General features: G+C 49.1%; 1 protein-coding gene across 2 annotated transcripts in view; it reads right to left on the reverse strand.

Annotated features, from left to right (window-relative positions):
* The window catches only part of PROSER1 (proline and serine rich 1), a 269,213-nt gene that overhangs the window by 3,733 nt on the left and 240,632 nt on the right, over positions 1 to 24,848 (reverse strand). Inside the window, exon 13 of one of the 2 annotated variants that reach the window (XM_085621762.1) lies at positions 2,207 to 2,254. The exons of the other annotated variant lie outside the window; for it this stretch is intronic. Within the exon in view, the coding sequence (XP_085477888.1) occupies positions 2,207 to 2,254 (48 nt within the window). The remainder of the gene's footprint in view (positions 1 to 2,206; positions 2,255 to 24,848) is intronic. 2 annotated transcript variants of the gene reach the window in all.

Consider the following 24,848-nt stretch of genomic DNA (forward strand, 5'->3'; position numbering starts at 1 on the left):
CCTCTATGAAGCTTTGGCAATTGCAAACAGTTCCCTAATAGCGTGGCCCGTAGAAAAGTCCCCAATGTCCCTGAAGTGACCGTATCCACGTCTAAAGCCAAACTCAACCCACGGTGTTGTTAAATAGGAGGAGGGCTGCCAAAAGCACCATATGAAAACTTTCACCCAAACAGTTCTTCCTGGTACTATAGATGAATAAAAGATGTTTTTGTAAACCACCTCAACATTACACATATTTTCAGTTTTGGGAGCATGAAGGCTGAGTGGACACTCTGGGATTCGAACATGTAACCATGATGTCCAACACAGTTCCCGATAGTAGATACATTAGTCCTATGAACAAGCAGATCATCTTACGTTCTTCACATCACCTATTTAATTGGAACACCCAGAGGCATAACCCTAGAATTTCCTACTTCTAAATATTTTACTTAAGAACATCCTAGGGAACAAGTTACGTACCTTCAGTAACGCCATTTCTGGTGGAGACTCTATCTAACTGCAGATTCCTCACTTTAGAATATTCCCCATGTGGCAGACTGGATCAGGAGACTTTGAAGCAGTACCCCTGGTGTGCCAGGAGGTGGCATTCCCGCTGGATGTGACGTACGCATACCTATATAGGCACCATCCATGCATGCTGACTTCAGTTGCTTTTGTTCCTCTTCCAAGCCTGGAGACTCAGAGGCAAAGCCAATTTGGTCATTTCCAGTGTGCAGATACCTAAAGTGGGATCTTTTTAAGTCAAAGAGTCCAGTTCACAGAACAGGGCAGATCAGTGAGAAATCTGCGGTTAGATAGAATCTAATAGCAGAAAAGGCTTTACTGGTAGTAACTTGTTACCTGATAGAGACACTTCTAACCGTAGATTACATACCTTAGAATAGATACCAGAGCAGTACCACCCAGGAGGTAGGTTCGTGAACTGGCTGAAATCAAAAAGTAACTGAGGACCGAACAGGCATAATTGCACGTTGTGTTGGACCTGGCTGTTCAGGGAAGTGCTTCATGACTATATGAAGTGACGTCCACATCGCAGCAAGGCAAATGTTAGTACAGGCACTCTGTGTGCTAACGCAGTAGAAGCAGCCTTGGCTCTGGTTGAATGAGCTCACAAGCCGTCAGGAAGGTGCTTATTTACTAAAGAGTACAGAGGCAAACACACCATAAGATGTGTAGAGATCAATCAAGAAAAAATATATAAAGTAGGAAAAAATTATATAAGTTCCTCCATGTGGGCGCCTAGTCCCCAGGTAGTTACTTTAAATAATTAACCACTCACCGAACTTTCCACAATTCTTTCAAACCAATATTAATGTCTTTTTTGTAAAAACTTTTTAGGTAGTTTCACACAGCCCGAAACATTACACATAAAACATTAGAACTCGATGTTTAAAAAACAAAAAGCGTTCCTAGCCCCTTTCTACCCATCCATTCTATTACCGGTTGCAAAACAATACAAATATGTAGGCAATCCGAGGGGAGATAGTCTATTACACACAAAAATGAGGGATGCTTTCACCTCCACTTGGTCCATGTCTTGTGTGTATTTGTACAGTACTACATATAATTTTGATTAAATATTGAAAAAAAATAAAAAAATTGGTTGACCAGAAGAAGAGGAGGGGACCAACAAATTGAAAATTATATGTAGTACTGTACAAATACACACAACACATGGACTGAGTGGAGGTGGAAGCATTCCTCATTTTTGTGTGTAAGGAACTGATATAATTTTTTCCTACCTTATATATTTTTTCTTGATTGATTCCCACACAACTTCTTGTGTGTTTGCCTCTGTTTGCTTTTTGCCCAGATGTGCTGGGGGAATTAGTGCGAAACCCCTTGCTCTTATATATATTTACTAAAGCGTAGCAGATTATTAATGAAGAGCAAGATCCAGTGGGATATAGCCAGTTTCTTCAAACCTAAGAATCCGATTAAAAGACTGATCGTCCACTCGGTGGGGGTGTCTAGTTAGATCAGTACAGAAGCTCAGAGCCCTCTTCGAGTCTAGGCAATGGAGACGTTCCTCTTCTTTAGAGGGGTGAGGTGGAGCAAAGAATGTTGGAAGGGTAATAGTTTGACCAACATGAAAAGGCATCACCACCTTTGATAAGAAGGATGTACACATCCGGAGAATCAACTTGTATGAGTAGTAGGAAGTATAAGGAGGGTTAACAGAAAGTGACCGAAGCTCACTCACCCTCTGGGGAAGAAGACAGTCTTCAGGGCAAGCAATCTGATGGAACATCTATGGATGGGTTCAAATGGGGAACACATAAGAAGGGTCAAAAAACAAATTCAAGTTTGTTGGAAATTGGGCTACTGATTGAGAGGGGTGAAACCTCAATCAAGCAGCAACCACATTTTCTGTCAAATTAACTTGTACTTAACCCTCTAGTAACATGGCACAAAAGCAGTTATGTTTAACTTAAGTGGCAATGTGTAAAGTATTTATGCATCACTTCAAACAGTACTAAAGTAAAAACACAACACAAGAAAAATCCCACACAAATATAGAAAAAAAATGTAATGAATCATTTGAGACCAAAACGACAAACATCCAATCAGTAGAAACAGAGATTTGCAATTTTAAAGATTTAAGCAAAAATAGTGCCAAGTAGCTGAAAGCACCAACTGTGGCTATCTGGCCACACCGGACCGGGACAAAGTCACAAATTCAGGCCAACCGCGATGAAGTGCAGGCTACATACAGGGACCAAGTTAGACCTGCCGAACAAGAGTACCTTAAATCCTGGATCAATCATTCAATCAAGTACTTGTATAGGGTGGTTTCTAACCCCGGGGGGTATCCATGTGCTGGGAAACTGATGTCCTCTAGTTGAACAGCCAGGTCTTGAGTCCTTTCCTGAAGTCAGAGAGGGTGGGCATGGTTCGCAGGTGGAAGGGGAGTCCGTTCCAGGATTTGGCGGTGAGGAAGGAAAAGGAACGACCTCCGCAGCGGTTTTGACGAATGCGTTAGAGGTCTGCGAGGAAGGTTGAGCGGAGTTCTCTGGTGGGTTGGTGAAAAATCAGGCAGAGGTTGATATGATTGGGTCCGATGTTGTGTGGGGCTTAGTATGCGAGGGTCATTACAATGAAATGGCATCTGGTGCTGACGGGGATCCATCTGAAAATATTTTGTAGCATGTGGAGGATGTGAAAACAGGAGAACATTGCATTGATTTGTGGCTTGAGGGTGAGTTGGCTATCGATGATGATGCTGAGGTTGCGGGTTTGGGCTGTTGGGACAGCGGTTGACCCGAGTGAGGTGGGTCACCAGGTGTCGTCCCATGGTGAGGTGTTGTTGCCTAAGGTGAGCACTTCCGTCTTGTCTGTGTTCAGGATCAGACCGTTGAACCTCATCCAAACAGCAATGCTGGTCATGGCGTTCCTGAAATTGGATCTGGTGGTGGGGTGGCCATCGGTGAGGGAGAGGATGAGTTGAGTGTCGTCAGCATAGGAGGTGATGTTGACGCCATGGGTGTGTACGATGTCGACCTGCGGCATCATGTAGGCGTTGAAGAGGGTGAGGCTTTAGGAGAACCCCTGGGGGACGCCGCAGATGATGTTCTTGGGTTCAGAGGTAAAAGGTGGTAGGCAGATTCTCTGGGTGCGTCCTGTGAGGAAGGAGTTGATCCACCCTGAGGGCGTTGTCCCGGATGCTGATGTGGTGGAGTCTAGCGATGAGGGTGTGATGGGAAATGGTGTTGAACACCGCTGAGGGGTCGAGCAAGATTAGGGCTGCCTTCTCTCCTTGGTCAGGGAGGGATCTGATGTCATCCATTGCAGCGATCAGTGCTGTGGTTGGCGTGGAAACTGGATTGAGAGGTGTCGAGCAGGTTGTGTTCTTCCAAGTGTTCACAGAGATTTGTGGATGGTTTCTTCAGGAGTGGCTTGACCTCTGCCTGCTTTCATGAGTCAGGAACGGTGGCCGTGGTGATGGAAGCATTGAGGATGGGAGTGAAGGTGCTGCTGATTTCCTCGGAAGGCATTGTGGGGCAGGGGTTGGTAGTTGCTCAAAAGTGAATCGTGTTCATGATGGCTGTGGTGTCCTGTGTTAGCGGAGTCCAGTCGGTGAGCAGGTAGCTGTGGGTGGCGTTGGCTGGTGTCAGGAGTTGCTTGAAGTTGGTCGGTTAAGGATCAAATTTGCAGTAGATGTCTGATATTTTGTCGAAGTAGTCTGCTAGAGTGTCGCAGAGGTCCTTAGAGCGTTGGATCGTGTACTCGGTGGCTGAGGGTCAGGAGAACCCTCTGATGATGCAGAATAGCCCCTTTGTGCGGTTAGCACTAGCCTCGATGCGGTTGTGCAGGGTGTCCTTCTTCGCCGCCCTGAGGTGGTGGTATTTGCCGAGGGCTGCTTTGAAGGTGGGGAGGTCTGTGGGGCTTTTCTGCCATTGTCTTTCACGTTGCTTACATTCTCTCTTTAGTGGTCGAAGTTTGGGTGAGAACCAGCTGGGGTGCTTGCTGGATCTGCTGCTGTTAGATTTCCTTATACGGGCGACAGCATTAGCGCAATTAAGGATCCAGTCGGAGAAGATGCGAACGTCGTGCTCAATGTTTTCGGGGGGTTGGGTCTGTTGGTGTTAAGGGTGGTGGTCCATTTGGTGTCAAGGATTCTTCCCCACTTGTGGTGTGGGGGGATGCGGATGAGGGTACTGGTGAGCTGGTGATGGTAAACTGTATGATGCTGTGGTGAGTCCAGAGTGCAGAGCGTTGCGAGGTTGCACGTTGAGGATGTGCTGCTCAGCCGAGGCGATGAGAGATCCTGGTGTAGAGATGCGTTGTGCAGTGGCGGGTCAGAGGAGCTACGAGGCTGTGATGCAAAGTCCTGCATCGTTGTCCAGGATGCCATCGTAGAGGGGTTTATGATGCAAAGTCCTGCGTCAAACATGTGTTGCGCACCGTCCCGTTCCGATGAAGTTGCGGAGCTTGTGATGTGGAGTCCTGCGTTGTTGTTGAGGATGTCGTCGATAAGAGGCTTGCAATGCGAAGGCGTGCATAGAGGATGTGTAGTGTAGTGGCGGTTCTAAAGAGACTGCGGGCTGTGGTGTGAAGTCCTGCGTCAGGGATGCATTGGCAGCGGTTCTGATGAAGAGTTTTGGGAGGCACTGCATTGGTTCTGCTGGGACCACAGCTGGGCTGGCAGAGCACCTTCAGGTCAACTTTCAAGGGTCTGGAACTGGGGTGGCACAACTTGGGGAACAAGGTGCACAACAGACGGAGTTCAGGTGCTGGGTTCAAGATGGGAGAAGCCTGTTACATCCCTGAGGCTTCTGAACAGGAGGGAGGCCAACTCGACCTTGGAGTCAGTCTGGTGGTCCTGGGTTCAAGAAACAGGGACAATCCTTTCACTCAGGCAGCAGAAGTTTCTAGAGGCTTCCACCCCTCTGAGGTGTCAGGCATTCACTTCCTCCTTGCCCCGGCCTGAGATTGTCTAGGGTCACATTAGACTACTGTCAAACACTTTGTGATGAGCGAGTGTGGTAGGTGACAGCTCTGTCCCCTCATCAAGTCAGAAAAGGCTCATCCTGACAACACCTGTGGCCCTTTGTTTTACTGTCTGGGAGCAATACACTAAGATCAACTTCCAGCTACACCTAGTCATGTGACCCAGGATATAGGCAGAAGACAACAAATGGTTAGGTCAAAAACATGGCAACAAGATAGCAGGACCATTCCTGCGTGTGCAAAGCTCTTGTGTACACCCAGAGTTAAGGCCAAAGAAATGAGCAGTCCTCTCCCCTGTCCACTCTAAACCAGTTCTGAGGGTTGCATCCCTCCCGCTCAGTTCGGAGCCAGCCTAGCTAGTGTGGGCCATGGTGACAACGCCTTTCCCTTCATCAGATCTCTCCTTACACTAAACTATGAATGAGCAGGCATTACCTCCGTCCTTTTCAAGTTAACAAATTTCCTGGGTACACCCCCACGTTCCTTCCTGGGCTGATACCCAGTCAATCTTATCACAAGTCCTTAGCCATTATTCTGCACTGGGAGCAATTTTCACAACTTATTAAGGTCAAGCATTTGGCTAGACAGATGCTGGAGAGCCAATGTAAATGTTGCTGCACAATATACAAGGGACAGGTAGGAAAGTTAAATAAATATGTAAGGGGTAAGCCAATTTAACCAAATTGAAGAGGAGAGCACAGATACTTTGCGCCTTTTTAGCAGTGGTAAAGCACAGAGTTAGAACATCGAATAATCTATGGTGGCTATGCAGAAAAGACAGATTTACTACATATATGAATTGTGCAGAAAAAACCCTGTTAGATTTTGTTCCTGAGGACCTGATCAATAACCTTGTGTTAGTTTAAGAGCTACAATCATAGTAATTTTCATTGTCGGTGATGATATAGTAGCTGGCTATTTCTTTGTTTACCTGTGCAAGACATGTGAATGTGATAATCTCTGAAGCCTACAGATCGCAATGAAATCACCTCAATGTGGAAATATTTCAGAACTTGCCAAGAAAAAAACAGAAGGCAAGTTGTGCCGTTCTGATGTTATCTGGCATAGGCAGTTCCAATGCTAAGCCTATGACTTTCCAGTTCTTTAACCATTATAACTAGTATGGAAAGATTGGGTAGCGTCTGAAGAAGTTATGCTAGCAACAATAATTTTCACTATAGAACATACTGAAATAAGCATTTAGAATCAACCCAATATTCTTCAATTTGGAAAGGTGACACTGATCAAGGACACATCAGAGACTTGATGTGTGAGGACAACATTGGAAAAACATTGCACAATGCAAATTTATATCTGCACTCCTGAAAAAACGATCTTGGGATATTCCATGGGGAGCTATCGGACGGAAATTCTGAATTTAGTATCACCTATATCTTGACCATGTTTATGTGATCTACCAGTGCCCCTGGTTATGCTACATCTTTCGCAGGCTTTCCACTAAAGCAATCTGTAAAATGATCCTAAATTCAATTACAATGCTTGTTTTGATCTGATGTCCTGCGTATCCAAATTGTGATCTAAGAGGTTGTGATGTGGTGATATTTTAAACCATGTTCTCCGTCTTACACGGTTTGCTTTCTACCCAGACCAACTCGCACATTCTGATGCTAAATAGTTTAATGTGGGCAAATCTATGTGGAGGTCTGAAAGGCAGATGAACAAGTACTCACTCAAAGGTTACTAGACTTCTTCAATAGATGGAAAACGTTTGCCTACATAAGGGGTGGAAATTATTCAACTCAACACCATCTGAATGCTATACTTTCATATTGTTTCTAGTGCTATCTCAGATGCAATTTACGAGCCAGTCTCTAGATTTTAGTAGGGAAATTTGTGTTTTGTTTTTAAAAAACAGGCTAACTTGCAAATTCCAATTTTTAGAGGGTAGAGGATGTACCTGAGATGGTGAGAGGGCTTTCAGAACAGTCAAAGGAAGGGTACAAACAATGGAGCACGGTTCGACTACACAAGGTAGATTGGGTCCAGTCTCGACTTATGTTTGGACCTAAAAGAAATTTAGAGGAAAAGTTCCTGAGAAGGTCAAGTTCAGTGGGGCAGGGCAGCAGTGGTGTCCGAGGAGACATTGCCATCGGAGAGCCGCTGGACTGAGTAGCAGTGAAGATTTCTACATTCGGAACTTCTAATTTTTGGGGAATTTGAAAATCTCCAGTGGGATGAAGCTGCAGGCTGTAGCCAGAGAAGGCTCCACGAGGCTGGATACCGTTGCTCAGAGGTCCAGCTGAACATTATTTTGCTGCTGTTGAGAAGACTGTAGTGGGAGCTACCACACAGTCAGGCTGACTGGCGATGTACTTTGGCCGTATTGGCGATCAGGTAGGTCCTGGTCTCCTGCCAGTTTTCAGGCCACTTTTTGTTAGAAATTATTTCTACGTCTCAAGTTTCAGGTTTTGGCTGAGAGATCCCCTTTAGCACCCCTTTCAAGGATTCAGGACTGGTTGAGCACCACTTGGTGGGTTAGGACTCACTTCAGGTAGAGGCCAGGTGCAGGGTTAAAGGACTCTGAAGCATATGTCATGTCCCTGTAGCTCACACTGGAGGTCATCAAACTAGCCCTCGTGTCACTTTGATAGTTCTAGGATCAAGCAACAAGGTAAACCTCAAGGAGTACAGTCTTCTGAGGGTAGAAGGCAAGCCTTACGGGACAGAGCAGTCCTCTGGTAGCCGCGAGGCAGTCCTCTGAAGTACAAAGCAGGCCTTAAGCAGAAGGGCAGTCCTCTGAAGTGCAAGACAGCCCTTCTGGGTGGCCTCCGCAGGTCCAAAAGTGTACTGAAGAGTTGGTTTGAGGGGCCAATATTTGTATCTAGTGGCAGCCTTTTAAGTGGGGAAAACGTCTAGGCTACTCCCACATTTGCCTCTGGAAAGTTCCTTCCTTCCCCCGCCCAGACTCCATGTAGTCTAGGGTGACAAAAGACTGGTATCAAGTTTCTTTGTGAGTGTTCTGGAGGCAGCCCTTTGAAATGTAAGTGGGGCAGAGAACAGCCCCACCCCTCCCATCCGGGCAGGATGGCCCATCCTGCCAATACTTAACCCCACTTCATCTCACTGCCTGGGAAGATATAGAATGGCCAACTGCCAACTATTAACAGTCATGAGAACCAGGACACAGGCTGCAAGCAGCAAATGGTTAGGAAATGAAAATGGCAACTTTCTAAAAGTAGCATTTTCGGACTGTGGAAATTTAGCGTGCAAACTGAACATCATCTGCGCCATCTTGCCTCTCCCCAGCGTCACGCACAACGAATGCACGGCCGCCATTTTAGACACCCCACTCATTGTCAATCGCCAGCGCGGTCCCCTTGGCGCTGCGAGCATCCCCCGCGCGCTGGCCACCCCCGCTCTCTCATACAGGCCATAAACCCTCTCCTTCTGCGCGATCCTGCTACGGAACCACTTCCGACCGACAAACCCATACATGGTCATGCCTCTCCTTTGATAACCCCCTTCCTCTGCGCCCCATTGACCGAACTGGTCCCAGGCCATCACCTAGCCCTGCGGATGCAGTTTATTGCCCCTACTGTAAAGGAAACACCCCACATCAAAGGGATTACAGTAGAATCAAAGCCCCTACCCCCTGAGACCCGGCCAGTTGCACACACCCCCGGGAATTAGCGGAATTCCCTGCTGCGCGATAGCCATCTCCCACTGCGGGTAGGGTGAGAACTTCTACTGTATCTATGTGTGGGATCGGATCTGAACCGGGGCTTCAGGGGATATTTCCCCGCACATCAAGGGAATCACAAGAATGTACTATGTGTAATAAAGCAATAAACCAGTGTATAAGAGACCAGGTCTCAGAGATGCAGTTAGAGCACCTCGTGACGATACCTTGCTGTCTGATCTGATGTGTTCTGCTCCGACGGAATAAAACCTTGTTTCCTGCCTTCCAGTCTCCGGCGCCTGCCTCTTTTATTGGTAAATTATCGAGTGGTATGAGAGGCGATTATCGCCGGGCAAAATACTTGGAAGATATCGACTGAAACTGCCGCTACCATTTAACAATTGGCGGCCCAAACGTGGGGCCCATCAGCGACACGTGGATCCAGTGGGAGAGGTCCCGACGACAGAGTGAACGACTGCAACGATCGGGAGAGCTCCTGCCCAATAGACCCTCGTCTGGCAGCCGATCATCCGAACTTCACTGGTTCCGAGCAGACCTCTCTCGAGTGATCTACGGTCCTGACTGGGAACCATCAGGAGTGCCGCGGCAAATACGGAGAATAGAGGACGATCGGGCGCTGGAGGCGGAAGACGAGAAACTGTCCATGCGGTCCGGGTAAGGTCGTGAAACACGACAAAAGTGCGAAATAATTGATTGATTGATTGAATACTAGTATTGCTCATTGATTGTGCTCATTGATTGTTCTCTTTTGAGATATTCGCTGTCTACAAACGGGGAGGAGTAGAAATACTCTCTCTCTCTCTCCCTTTGCAGATAGTGAAGGGTAGGTAACGCAGACTTTTGTCCCCGTTGAAACCCGTCGTGCCTATCTTTATCTCCCCATTGATTGATTGTCCGAACATTGATTGTTTTGAAGAATAGTGCTTTTTGAGATATTCTCTGTTTGCAAATAACGTAGAATAGGAATATTCTGTCTAGTCTTTGCAAATAGTGAAGGGTAGGTAACGCAGACTTTTGTCCCCATTGAAACCCGTCGTGCCTATCTTTATCTCCCCATTGATTGATTGATTGATTGTCCGAACACTAGTTGTTCGATATTGGTTCTTTGGAGGTATTCTCTGCTTACAAATAACGAGGAATAGAGATATTCTGTCTAGTCTTTGCAAGCAGTGAAAAGATAGGTAGTGCTGACTTTTGTCCCCGTTGAAACCCGTCATGCCTATCTTCTCCCCACTGATTGGTAGTTGGTTCTGCCCGGACCGCTTATTAGAGGTGAACCACCCGGCTCCACTGGAAGGCACCCCTAATAAGGACATGTTCACTAAATATGGACTAGTCGCCGTGGCTTATAGCAAGCTGTGGCATAAATATACCAAGAAGGAGCCCGAAAGTCAGTGGCCACTGATGGGATCCTTCGACGATCGCAAGATAGAAGCGCTAGAAGTAGCTCTGCGTAGCAATAAGACGACGCCTACTATGCTTGACAGTATTGGCATGTGGCGTAAAGAAGCGACGCAACGGAAAAAGAGGGAAGAAGTAAAAGCAGAAAAGGAATTACGAAAGGCAGCTCACCTTGCCGCTAAAAAGTTAGAAGAAGACATAAAAGAGAGAAGGGAAACTAAGCTAAGCCAGGAGCCCGAAACCTCAGGCCAGTACGCTGTTAGGTCCCCTTCTTTGCTCTACCCTGTGTTGTCCTCCAGACAGCAAACGAATGACGAATTACTGTTAGGTCCCCCGACCATTTACATGCCCCCTCCGTATGCACCCTCCCAATCAGTAGTGCAACACCCACAACCCCCGAACACGAACGAAAGCAGTACAGGGGCCTCGGCCCTCACGGCCTCCGCGCCGGCTGAACCTCTTGTACTGAACCTAACGTCGACTACAACGCTAGACGACCATGAGATAGGAAAGAAAGAGTCCACCAGAATGAATCGGTTAACTAAAGATGAACGAGCAGGAATTGACAAGATAGTAGGGACGCTGGTGGAGCGAAAAGAAAGTGAGGAGTATATAACGGACGTGTATAAATCGTATGCCGACAGCCGCAGACGACACTTCGTCGTACGGCTCTGTTATCGCACCCTGAATACATATGAGAATAGGTACCACGATAAAGGTCCCGAAGGCCTAGCGGCCCTATATAGGAAGGTAGACATTGGGGAAGAAAGAGAGGGCGATGTAACGAACCTCTTCACTCGTACACTCGAGGTCTACCGACACCTTAAAGAACATGGACAGACAACCACAACGGAAACCCCCATGGCAACTAAGCCCCAGGGAGGAAGGGCCGAGGCCATGATGCCCATTAAAGAAGCTGCCCCCTACTGGGTCCCCCCACGGGGTCAGGGAACACACGACGACATCAACCACCAAGATGCGAAGGGAAGGGTTGTATATAACTGGGTCTACCAGCCGTGGGACCGGCAAGATATTTTGACCTTTAGAAAGACCCTACCCGACTTGAGAAAGAACCCGACTGCCTTCTACACTGAATTAGGTACAGCCTTAGGCTCAACGATAATGACGTTAGCAGATATCGACTTGTTCTTTGGGCTATGTCTGCCGGCTGATGTGTGGAAACAAATCCGGAAAGTTGACCACGCTGAGCCGTTCGGATATACCTGGGTACAACTCGATACCATAGATAAACAGCGAGAACCAGGACAGAAACCCCCGAAAGCCATCCTAGAGCTCCCAGATAAGATTGTACAAAAGCTGAAGACTCTAATCCCTGAAAGAAAGGTAGACTGGTCGATAGTGACGGCTTGCCGCCAGAAACCCCAGGAAGACGTGTCTGAATACTTCTCCCGATTCGAGACTGTGTTTTCCGACTACAGTGGCCAAGACATGACCACCGCAACCGGACACCACCTCTTTGTCCAGAATTATGTAAAGGGTCTGTCGCCAGAAGTTTCCCAGAAACTACAGACCAGCGAGAGTAGTTGGGCAGCCTCCAAACCCGCAGCAATTCTCCAGATGGCCCAATACTACGAAAACCAGAAAAACGAGAACGATAGGGCGTCGGAGAAAAAGAAAAAGGAATTAAAGGAGAGGGTGATGATAGCTCAGTTGCAAGGGGTGACCATAGGAAGGGAACCCCCGAAAGAGAACTACCAACCAACCGCCCCTAGAAAGCTACCCCCTAGAGACCATACACCTACACCCTACAACGGACGGAGAGACTTAGATGGAAATCAATGTGCGTTCTGTAGAGGGTTCGGACACTGGAAATCCCAGTGCCCGGTCCTTCTGGAATTGAACAAGAATAGGGGCCCCAGAGACGCAGCATATGACCCCAGAAATAGAGAACAGGGACGAGGGCACACGAACAACACCATCAACGACAGGCCAGGCAGACCAAACACCTTTGATCGCCCCCGGCAAAACCAGTGTCAGCAGTCCGACTATGAAAGCACTCATGACTTCGCATAGGACCGCCAGGGGCAAGGGAGGGATCCAGTCGAACTCCGTGTTGACCAGCAAGGTCCTTACGTCACCGCTAAGGTCTTGGGCACAAAATCTCCATTCCTGGTAGATACTGGGGCGACACGTAGTGCGTTATCTAAACGACTGATTCCTAGGGCACCCTTGTCTGGCTCACACGTAACCTCAATAGGCTTTGACGGAACGCCCTCCACTAACCCCTTATCGGCACCAATCCCCTTTGACTTGGAAGATAACACCACTGACACGACCTTTCTGCTCTCCTCCAACACCCCCGATGCTATTATGGGACTCGATTTGCTAAAACATTTTCGAGCCACTATCAGATGCTCCCCAGACGGAGTTCGAGTCATCCTACACGATAACCCAGATCTGTTCAGACCCTGTCACACTCGGCACATGCTCTCTATAACCGATGCTGATATGTCCCTACTCGACACATTACCTTCACATCTATGGGCTAAAACCGACTCAGATGTAGGGCGCATGGTGATCGACCCGGTACACATAACCGTCCGACCGGACGCAGTGCTCCCAAAACTTCCTCAGTATCGGATATCCCCCGAAGGCGAGAAGGCATTGGTGGAAATCATCGAGTCCCTGGTCGAGGCAGGAGTGGTAGAAGAAGTAGTGAGTAATGTTTGCAACAGCCCTATCCTACCCATTGTAAAGAAGCAAGGCGAGGGGGATGAGAAAGCCTACCGTTTCATTGTTGACTTGCGGGAGGTTAACAAAGTAGTCATACCCCAGTACCCCGTAGTCTCAGACATCACCACCATCCTCACCCTGATTCCATCCACCGCCACCATCTTTACTGTTATTGACCTCAAGAACGCATTCTTTTCCATCCCCATCCACCCAGACAGCCGCTACCTGTTCGGCTTCACCTTAAAAGCCCGTTCGTACAGATTCTGTAGGGCACCCCAAGGCTACACTGAGAGTCCCAGTATTTACAGCCAAGCCCTCAAGAGGCAGCTAGATGCAGTCCAACTACCCGATGGAGTGGCATTGATACAGTACGTCGATGACATTCTTTTGGCGGCCGACACCACCCCTCTTGCCGTCACGGCCACCATTCACCTCCTTCGCTTCCTTGCGGAGAACGGTCACAAGGTCTCCAGAAAGAAATTGCAATTCTGCCAGCCCCAAGTAACGTATCTAGGCCACCTACTATCCAAAGATGGGAGGAAACTTACCCCTGACCGAATTCAAACCATCCTAGAAACCCCTGTTCCCAAAACTCAGAAGCAAGTGCGGTCCCTAGTGGGCCTCACCTCCTTTTGTCGTCAGTGGTTGCCAAATTTCAGTCTTATCGTAAAACCTCTGCTTTCCCTGCTGGCCAAAGATACCCCCTTCCCCCTCCCATGGACACCCGAATGCCAATCCTCCTTCAAGGAATTACGAGACGCCCTCTGCTCAGCCCCAGTCCTAGGAACCCCAGACTACACTAAACCTTTCTCCCTGTACACCCACGAAAGGGAGGGATGCGCATTGTCTGTCCTAACCCAGTCCATAGGCCCTAAACAACGCCCTTGTGCCTACTTCTCTGCCACTCTCGACCCCGTAGCCAGAGCCTTGCCCGCCTGCCTTCGAGCAGTAGCCGCCGCTGCTGTCTCTATCCGACAAAGTGAGGGGATCGTGCTCTCGAACCCCCTCACTGTATTGGTGCCCCATGCTGTTGATACCCTCCTGAACCAAACCAAAACTCAACACCTGACTAGCGCACGACTGACTGGGTACGAACTGACTCTGCTTGCACCCCACATCACATTGAAACGATGCACCACTCTGAATCCAGCCACTCTACTACCTCTCCCTGACACTGACCCTAATGCGTCCCCTATACATGACTGTGTGACCCTCACCGACGAACAGACCAAGAGTAGGGTTGACCTCCGGGATACTGCCTTCCCGAACCCTGACGGAGAACTGTGGGTGGATGGCTCGTGTATCAAGCTCCCCGATGGCACCACCTCAGCTGCCTATGCAGTCACCACGGCCCGAACCGTTGTTGAGACAGCCCGCATCACCCAGCGATCCGCACAGGCGGCTGAACTTATTGCCCTCACACGAGCCTGCATCCTGGCAGCAGGGACAACCGCAAACATTTACACAGACAGTCAGTATGCCTTCGGGGTAGTTCACCACTTTGGGCTCTTATGGAAAGAGAGGGGATTCTTGACCTCGCATGGCACACCCATCCTGCATGGAGATCTAGTCTCTGCCCTGACCGAAGCAGTCCTCCTCCCCACACGGCTGGCTGTGATCAAATGCCAGGCACACAAGAAGGTGACAGACATTGTAGGACAGGGAAATGCACTAGCTGACGTTACTGCCCGAACCACAGCCGAGAATAGGTCCACGACCCGCATGTACGTGACCAGGTCACAAACTGAGAATTGGAAGGATGCTAGGGAAACGATTAGGGATATCCAATTAGCCAGCACACCACACGAATTAACTGAATGGGCCCGGGTAGGATTGAAGGACGATGACGGTTGTTGGCGAACTAAAGACTCGAACAAATGGTTGCTACCCGACTCATACTTGATCCCCATGCTGACCATGGCACACTCCCCCGCACACATAGGGTCTGCCCCCATGATCGAACTCATCTCCAAAGTCTGGCACAACGACAGAATACCAGACTCAGCCAAACGACTGGTCCAACAATGCCTAGTATGCCTCCAACACAACCCTGGGAAAGGAACTGCTGTACCCCGGGGAGGGTTTGGGGTCCCCAATCACCCCTTTGAAGTCCTACAAATGGACTACGTCCAGTTAGAAAGGTGCCGAGGTTTAAAGTATGTGCTTGTCGTTGTGTGTGCCTTCAGCAAGTGGGTGGAAGCCTACCCAACCCACGACAACACCGCTATGACTACTGCAAAAGTACTACTGAAGGAATTCTTCCCCCGATACGGCCTTTGTCGAATTTTGTGGAGCGACAATGGCCCCCACTTCGTAGCCGAAGTTATCCAACTCATCTTAAAAGGGTTGGGGGTAAAACAGAAGTTCCACGCGGTCTTCCATCCCCAATCTGCAGGCTTGGTTGAGCGACACAATGCCACGTTGAAGCTTAAGATAGCAAAAATAGTCGCCACCACAGGGCTAAGATGGCCAGACGCTCTCCCGCTAGCATTGCTATCAATGCGTTCCACCCCCACCAAACACCACTTAACCCCCTACGAGGTCGTCTTCGGGCGGCCCATGAACCTTTGGACTGCACCAAAACCATCATCCATCCACGACGTCCCGGACGTCCTCATGTCTGACTATTTGTATAACCTAACTAAGACATTGTCTGTTATCCATCAGCAGGTGCTGCACGCCATTCCCGATGTTTCCAGGGGCCCGGGACACGACATCCAACCCGGCGATTTCGTCTTAGTGCGTAACTTCCAACGCACCAAGAGTCTGGAGCCCCGGTGGACGGGTCCCCTGCAAGTCCTGATCACCACCCGAACAGCTCTTCGAGTGGAGGGGAAACGCAATTGGCTGCATGCACACCACTGCAAGAAGGTATCACCGACCCTGAACAGCATCACCGCCCAAGAAGAACTCCTGGACAAAGATCGACCATCCCTGAGCCGCTGCCCAGATACAGAGACACTCGAGTTAGTAAGATATCCTGATCCCACTGTGCCATCCAAAGAAGGGTATAACTTACGACGAAAGGAGAGAACTTCGGCTAAGCAGACCACAAGCTAAGTGAGAATCTCAAAGCGGTAGCCTAGTCACCCCAAAGGCCACCAGGAGAGAAACCAAACAAAGTCTGTGGTTCTGCCCGCTACCGAGTCTCTTGAAGGTGATGGAAGCGCCCAACATGAAGATGATGGAAGCAACCGGACGTCCGAAGATCCACTACAGAAACCCAAAAACTGACCGAATGCACAGCTTAAAGACTATTGCACTTTTCATTACCCTTCTCTTTTGCCTTCTCCTCATGGTCGCCTTCTGGATCATGGAGGAGAGCACACCCGCTCATAAGACATTACTGGCCACCGTTCAACCTACCACCACGAAAGAACATCATCTGATCTCGCTTTCACCCCAACTCCGAGAAAGGCGTAAGGAGTTCTGGAATAACTCCTTTGTGCAGTTGCTCCACCAACACAATCTTGCTACCAACGCCACTAATTGCTGGATCTGTGGACTGCTACCACATGCCACTGGACACTCTATCCCTTTCATCCCTTCACCTTTTTCTGTCCATGGCTCCTGCCTCGCCTGGCTAATCCTCCTGCAAGAAAGCTACAAGGACAATGCCACTTCCGGCAGAACCATATCACACTTCTACCATGGGTTCTGGCTGAACAAAACTGGAAGAACTTCTGCCCTCTTCTGCCCTCTGAGATCGAACACTTCCTTTCACATGGACATCCCTGCCAAAGAACGAGTTGAAATGCAAGTGTTCAACAATCCAGCCAGACCCACCTTCTCCTACCTCCGGAAACGAACGGCCGCCACCCTAACAGTGGCCCTGTCCGTCATCAACGTCACTGGGTCTGTATGCCTCGAAGGCCTGGGGGCACAGCTGGTGGGCCACAGCTCCTGCCTCATCACCCGAACATTGGACTCAGTTGACCCACCCTCCTTTGTTGCCTCCCCGAATATGTACTTCATCTGCGGTACTAAGGCCTATACCTGGCTTCCGAAAGGTTGGGGAGGCACCTGCTACATCGCCTTTGTCCTTCCTCCGACGTATGTGGCTCCAGCAAACCATCACCGACAGAAACGGGCCAAAGACATTGTTCAGGCCGACTCCACCAGAGCACAGTTCATGGACGCAGTCAAAGGCCTTGTTCCTCTCTGGGGTCCAATGGCAAACAGCCGTGCCATCCGCCACTTAACCCAGGCAGTCGAAACGGCAATGAACATTACAGCTGGCGCCCTCGCCGACAACACCGCTGAGCTTCAGGCCGTCCGCCTGGTGGCTCTCCAGAACCGCCTTGTTCTAGACGTGGTTCTAGCAGATCGTGGAGGAGCATGCCGCATCATTGGGTCCAGCTGTTGTACCTACGTACCGGATAACTCACCCTCAGTCTACAAAGCAATTGAACACCTCCACAGACTGTCCGCAGAGGTCCATCAAGAACAAGAAGAATGGTCGCTGGGGAGTTGGTTTTGGGACACTATTAAAGGTTGGGGATGGAGGCTGTTTTCATTTATCCTGATACCCATTGTGATACTATGTGGATGTTGCTTGGGGATTCAGTGTCTGCCACCTTTATGTTCGCTTTTTATGAACTGCATCTGCCCTAAGACTTTGGACTTTGAAACCGAGCGGATGAAAGCTCTGAACGAGGTGGAGGTACGGGGTATTATGGGGATAGATCCAAACTAGGCAAGCTGGCGAGATATGTTAAAAGGGAGGACTGTGGAAATTTAGCGTGCAAACTGAACATCATCTGCGCCATCTTGCCTCTCCCCAGCGTCACGCACAACGAATGCACGGCCGCCATTTTAGACACCCCACTCATTGTCAATCGCCAGCGCGGTCCCCTTGGCGCTGCGAGCATCCCCCGCGCGCTGGCCACCCCCGCTCTCTCATACAGGCCATAAACCCTCTCCTTCTGCGCGATCCTGCTACGGAACCACTTCCGACCGACAAACCCATACATGGTCATGCCTCTCCTTTGATAACCCCCTTCCTCTGCGCCCCATTGACCGAACTGGTCCCAGGCCATCACCTAGCCCTGCGGATGCAGTTTATTGCCCCTACTGTAAAGGAAACACCCCACATCAAAGGGATTACAGTAGAATCAAAGCCCCTACCCCCTGAGACCCGGCCAGTTGCACACACCCCCGGGAATTAGCGGAATTCCCTGCTGCGCGATAGCCATCTCCCACTGCGGGTAGGGTGAGAACTTCTACTGTATCTATGTGTGGGATCGGATCTGAACCGGGGCTTCAGGGGATATTTCCCCGCACATCAAGGGAATCACAAGAATGTACTATGTGTAATAAAGCAATAAACCAGTGTATAAGAGACCAGGTCTCAGAGATGCAGTTAGAGCACCTCGTGACGATACCTTGCTGTCTGATCTGATGTGTTCTGCTCCGACGGAATAAAACCTTGTTTCCTGCCTTCCAGTCTCCGGCGCCTGCCTCTTTTATTGGTAAATTATCGAGTGGTATGAGAGGCGATTATCGCCGGGCAAAATACTTGGAAGATATCGACTGAAACTGCCGCTACCATTTAACAATTGGCGGCCCAAACGTGGGGCCCATCAGCGACACGTGGATCCAGTGGGAGAGGTCCCGACGACAGAGTGAACGACTGCAACGATCGGGAGAGCTCCTGCCCAATAGACCCTCGTCTGGCAGCCGATCATCCGAACTTCACTGGTTCCGAGCAGACCTCTCTCGAGTGATCTACGGTCCTGACTGGGAACCATCAGGAGTGCCGCGGCAAATACGGAGAATAGAGGACGATCGGGCGCTGGAGGCGGAAGACGAGAAACTGTCCATGCGGTCCGGGTAAGGTCGTGAAACACGACAAAAGTGCGAAATAATTGATTGATTGATTGAATACTAGTATTGCTCATTGATTGTGCTCATTGATTGTTCTCTTTTGAGATATTCGCTGTCTACAAACGGGGAGGAGTAGAAATACTCTCTCTCTCTCTCCCTTTGCAGATAGTGAAGGGTAGGTAACGCAGACTTTTGTCCCCGTTGAAACCCGTCGTGCCTATCTTTATCTCCCCATTGATTGATTGTCCGAACATTGATTGTTTTGAAGAATAGTGCTTTTTGAGATATTCTCTGTTTGCAAATAACGTAGAATAGGAATATTCTGTCTAGTCTTTGCAAATAGTGAAGGGTAGGTAACGCAGACTTTTGTCCCCATTGAAACCCGTCGTGCCTATCTTTATCTCCCCATTGATTGATTGATTGATTGTCCGAACACTAGTTGTTCGATATTGGTTCTTTGGAGGTATTCTCTGCTTACAAATAACGAGGAATAGAGATATTCTGTCTAGTCTTTGCAAGCAGTGAAAAGATAGGTAGTGCTGACTTTTGTCCCCGTTGAAACCCGTCATGCCTATCTTCTCCCCACTGATTGGTAGTTGGTTCTGCCCGGACCGCTTATTAGAGGTGAACCACCCGGCTCCACTGGAAGGCACCCCTAATAAGGACATGTTCACTAAATATGGACTAGTCGCCGTGGCTTATAGCAAGCTGTGGCATAAATATACCAAGAAGGAGCCCGAAAGTCAGTGGCCACTGATGGGATCCTTCGACGATCGCAAGATAGAAGCGCTAGAAGTAGCTCTGCGTAGCAATAAGACGACGCCTACTATGCTTGACAGTATTGGCATGTGGCGTAAAGAAGCGACGCAACGGAAAAAGAGGGAAGAAGTAAAAGCAGAAAAGGAATTACGAAAGGCAGCTCACCTTGCCGCTAAAAAGTTAGAAGAAGACATAAAAGAGAGAAGGGAAACTAAGCTAAGCCAGGAGCCCGAAACCTCAGGCCAGTACGCTGTTAGGTCCCCTTCTTTGCTCTACCCTGTGTTGTCCTCCAGACAGCAAACGAATGACGAATTACTGTTAGGTCCCCCGACCATTTACATGCCCCCTCCGTATGCACCCTCCCAATCAGTAGTGCAACACCCACAACCCCCGAACACGAACGAAAGCAGTACAGGGGCCTCGGCCCTCACGGCCTCCGCGCCGGCTGAACCTCTTGTACTGAACCTAACGTCGACTACAACGCTAGACGACCATGAGATAGGAAAGAAAGAGTCCACCAGAATGAATCGGTTAACTAAAGATGAACGAGCAGGAATTGACAAGATAGTAGGGACGCTGGTGGAGCGAAAAGAAAGTGAGGAGTATATAACGGACGTGTATAAATCGTATGCCGACAGCCGCAGACGACACTTCGTCGTACGGCTCTGTTATCGCACCCTGAATACATATGAGAATAGGTACCACGATAAAGGTCCCGAAGGCCTAGCGGCCCTATATAGGAAGGTAGACATTGGGGAAGAAAGAGAGGGCGATGTAACGAACCTCTTCACTCGTACACTCGAGGTCTACCGACACCTTAAAGAACATGGACAGACAACCACAACGGAAACCCCCATGGCAACTAAGCCCCAGGGAGGAAGGGCCGAGGCCATGATGCCCATTAAAGAAGCTGCCCCCTACTGGGTCCCCCCACGGGGTCAGGGAACACACGACGACATCAACCACCAAGATGCGAAGGGAAGGGTTGTATATAACTGGGTCTACCAGCCGTGGGACCGGCAAGATGTTCTAGACGTGGTTCTAGCAGATCGTGGAGGAGCATGCCGCATCATTGGGTCCAGCTGTTGTACCTACGTACCGGATAACTCACCCTCAGTCTACAAAGCAATTGAACACCTCCACAGACTGTCCGCAGAGGTCCATCAAGAACAAGAAGAATGGTCGCTGGGGAGTTGGTTTTGGGACACTATTAAAGGTTGGGGATGGAGGCTGTTTTCATTTATCCTGATACCCATTGTGATACTATGTGGATGTTGCTTGGGGATTCAGTGTCTGCCACCTTTATGTTCGCTTTTTATGAACTGCATCTGCCCTAAGACTTTGGACTTTGAAACCGAGCGGATGAAAGCTCTGAACGAGGTGGAGGTACGGGGTATTATGGGGATAGATCCAAACTAGGCAAGCTGGCGAGATATGTTAAAAGGGAGGACTGTGGAAATTTAGCGTGCAAACTGAACATCATCTGCGCCATCTTGCCTCTCCCCAGCGTCACGCACAACGAATGCACGGCCGCCATTTTAGACACCCCACTCATTGTCAATCGCCAGCGCGGTCCCCTTGGCGCTGCGAGCATCCCCCGCGCGCTGGCCACCCCCGCTCTCTCATACAGGCCATAAACCCTCTCCTTCTGCGCGATCCTGCTACGGAACCACTTCCGACCGACAAACCCATACATGGTCATGCCTCTCCTTTGATAACCCCCTTCCTCTGCGCCCCATTGACCGAACTGGTCCCAGGCCATCACCTAGCCCTGCGGATGCAGTTTATTGCCCCTACTGTAAAGGAAACACCCCACATCAAAGGGATTACAGTAGAATCAAAGCCCCTACCCCCTGAGACCCGGCCAGTTGCACACACCCCCGGGAATTAGCGGAATTCCCTGCTGCGCGATAGCCATCTCCCACTGCGGGTAGGGTGAGAACTTCTACTGTATCTATGTGTGGGATCGGATCTGAACCGGGGCTTCAGGGGATATTTCCCCGCACATCAAGGGAATCACAAGAATGTACTATGTGTAATAAAGCAATAAACCAGTGTATAAGAGACCAGGTCTCAGAGATGCAGTTAGAGCACCTCGTGACGATACCTTGCTGTCTGATCTGATGTGTTCTGCTCCGACGGAATAAAACCTTGTTTCCTGCCTTCCAGTCTCCGGCGCCTGCCTCTTTTATTGGTAAATTATCGAGTGGTATGAGAGGCGATTATCGCCGGGCAAAATACTTGGAAGATATCGACTGAAACTGCCGCTACCATTTAACAGGACCTGTGACTTAACGTCTGACCTTCATCAACAAAGAGGGCTTTAAATGACATCTTTATACACCAAGCCCCTCACTAACAGGACATATAAAACTTAAAAGTTCATTTCTAACTTCATAAATACACTGCACTCTGCCCTGTGTAGGGCCTACCCTAGGGGTGACATATATACTAAAAAGGGAGGTTGAAAATGTTGAAGCCCTTTAAGGAAATGCATCACCACTGGGTGTAGGAAACTGTCATTGTGTTGCAATCCCCCCCCACACACAATTTGTGACACCATTAATACCACTAGGTGCTGGATTTCGACTCGGACAGTGCACTGAAGCCTGCTAATAAGACTCCAGTGTCAAGTGCTCTTTCCCTAAAACAAAGTAACTGTTTGTCACAGTTGGCACACACGCTAGCACCCCTGTAAGTCCCTAGTAAATTGTACCCCTGGTACCTAGGGCCTGGGTACTAGAGAGGGTCTCTAAGGGCTGCAGCATGTATTATGCAACCGCAAGGGACCAAACACAAATTACATGCAGACTGCCATTGGAGGCTGCGTGACATTGTGCAAACCATGTGCGAAAACATAACATGGCTGGCTTAGTGTGCCATGCCAAAGTCACTGCATGTAATATATGCAAGTCACCCCTACAGCAGGCCTTGTAGCCCTAAGGCAGGATGCTTTATATTATATATGAGCGCATATCTGCATGAGCAGCTATACCCCTGGCCTGTCAAATTCATTTACTAGATGGTACAAGTGAGCAGGGAAGCCATTTTGGGTATATGAACTGGGCACTGGTCATTACGAATTACCCAGCTACATGATGGCTTTTCTGAAATCTATGGTGTTTGGTATCAAACACCTTGACTTAATAAATCTGTACAGCTACCAGTACTAGATTTGTTATGACATGCACATAAAGGGCAAACTAAATGTGCTCCCTGAAAAACCTACCAGTATCTAGTGTGCTGGCTGACTGGTATCAGCCAGCCTGTCACCACAGACAAGTTTCTGACCCCCTGGAGGTAAGAGCCCACGCTCTCCGAGATCAGAAATAATGTCTGCTCCGGAGGAATATGTTCACACCTCCTCTAACATGATGGCTAGTGATTTATCATACCAAGGCCAGAGGCTTCAAAGCCCCTGCTGTCTTTAATATGCAACCCCGGTCTCCTCCAGATCTGGGAGATGCCACCCCCTGCTTGAGGCTCATTTGGCACCAGGACAGTTGGGAAATTAGCTAAGCAGTAGGCATGTGGCACCTTCAGGCTAGTCACACCCCCAAAGGTGGGCTACCAGATGTACTGTTTTTTGTGGAACTAGGAACCCTGGGTAAGGGTTATGAACACTCCATACAGGAAGTGACCTAATAGGGGAGAGGATGTGGTCCGTCGGCTAAACTGCCGACTTTGGTGCTGGAAACCAGAGTTCGAGCCTTGAGGTCGCGTCCACATCCTGTGATTCTGGGCAAATCACTTAATCTCCCCGTGCCTGAATGTGTAATGTAAATACGGTGCACGTAGAGCACTCCAATACCTTCGGGTCGAGTTCGCGCTATATAAATATGCAACAAGAAAAAAAATAGGGTGTGCAGTGAGCTCAGGGGTAAGTAGCCTTTTGGCTACTACCCTTCTCTCCCCTTAACACTCCTAAATTTAGTATTTAGGTGGCCCCCTGACACCAGGAACTTTGATTCGCCTGCCTGTAAGAAGAAGGACAATGTAGAGCTGAAGATGTGAGAACTGTGGACCAGCACATAACCTGGCGCAAAGACCTGTCTGGCTGCTGCTCTCCTGACAATCATCAACTCAGACACGCCCAGAAGCAAAACAGGCTCCCCAAATCCTTGGAGGTCTGCTCAGGACTTCACTGACCCAGCAACATTTCTCTTCAAATGGAGGAGCCACTTCGTTGCAGCAGCAGGAATTAATAGCATCTGCCCGGTACAGTGTTCTGTAGACCCCGTGGCCCACCGAGGGAGCACAACCACAAAAAGAAGTCTTTGTTGCTCTAGGAAGTCAGGTCCATCCCTCTCCCGAGTTTGGAGATGCCAGGACCCACAGGAACCGCCCAGCACCATTAACCAATATATTGCAGACAGTTGCAAGTACCAAGGCTTGCTTGTGTTCTGTCAGAACACTACAGCTGCCAAAACTTACCTGCATGTCGAGGGTCTTCAAGAGAGGCCAGCCCCACACTGAGAGTGGCCCTGCTGTGTTTCTTTTCCCTGTTCTGCAGGTACACCAAGAACCGTGAGCCTCTAACTCACCGATCTGCCAGAAAAAAACACTTCTGCACCCGAGCTCCCCAGCCCGGGCCCACGTAAACCGATAGTATATCTCTGGTCCGGAGACCCTCAAAGCCGAGCCCCTCTGTTGAATTCTGCCAGACTGGTCCCCCAGTTCCCTTTTGCAGCCTTTTTCTTACAGGTACTTTTCCCCATTGACTTTAGCGTGTAGCGTTCAAGGCTACCGCTGCTTAAAGCACCTCTGCACCCAGGCACCCCAGGGCAGGTAAATTTGAACTGTTTGGGCTTTCTTGGACCTTGACCCCTACTTACCTTAAATCCAGAAGAAGGGTGTTGTAAGTCGTCTGTAAGTGTGTCTATGCAGTGAATGTTTCTCCCATAGGATAGCACTGCTGAGTTTGAGGCTCATGCCAAATCTGACAGCTGTCATTTTCTTCTGTAAAAATTGATAACACCTAAAGTACTTACCTGATTCTGATAATCTTGATGTCAACATTTAAATAAAAATCTGTGTTACTTTTTCTAAAATG

This window comes from Triturus cristatus, chromosome 8 (genome assembly GCF_964204655.1).
Source record: "Triturus cristatus chromosome 8, aTriCri1.1, whole genome shotgun sequence".
In the NCBI taxonomy this organism is placed as follows: domain Eukaryota; kingdom Metazoa; phylum Chordata; class Amphibia; order Caudata; family Salamandridae; genus Triturus; species Triturus cristatus.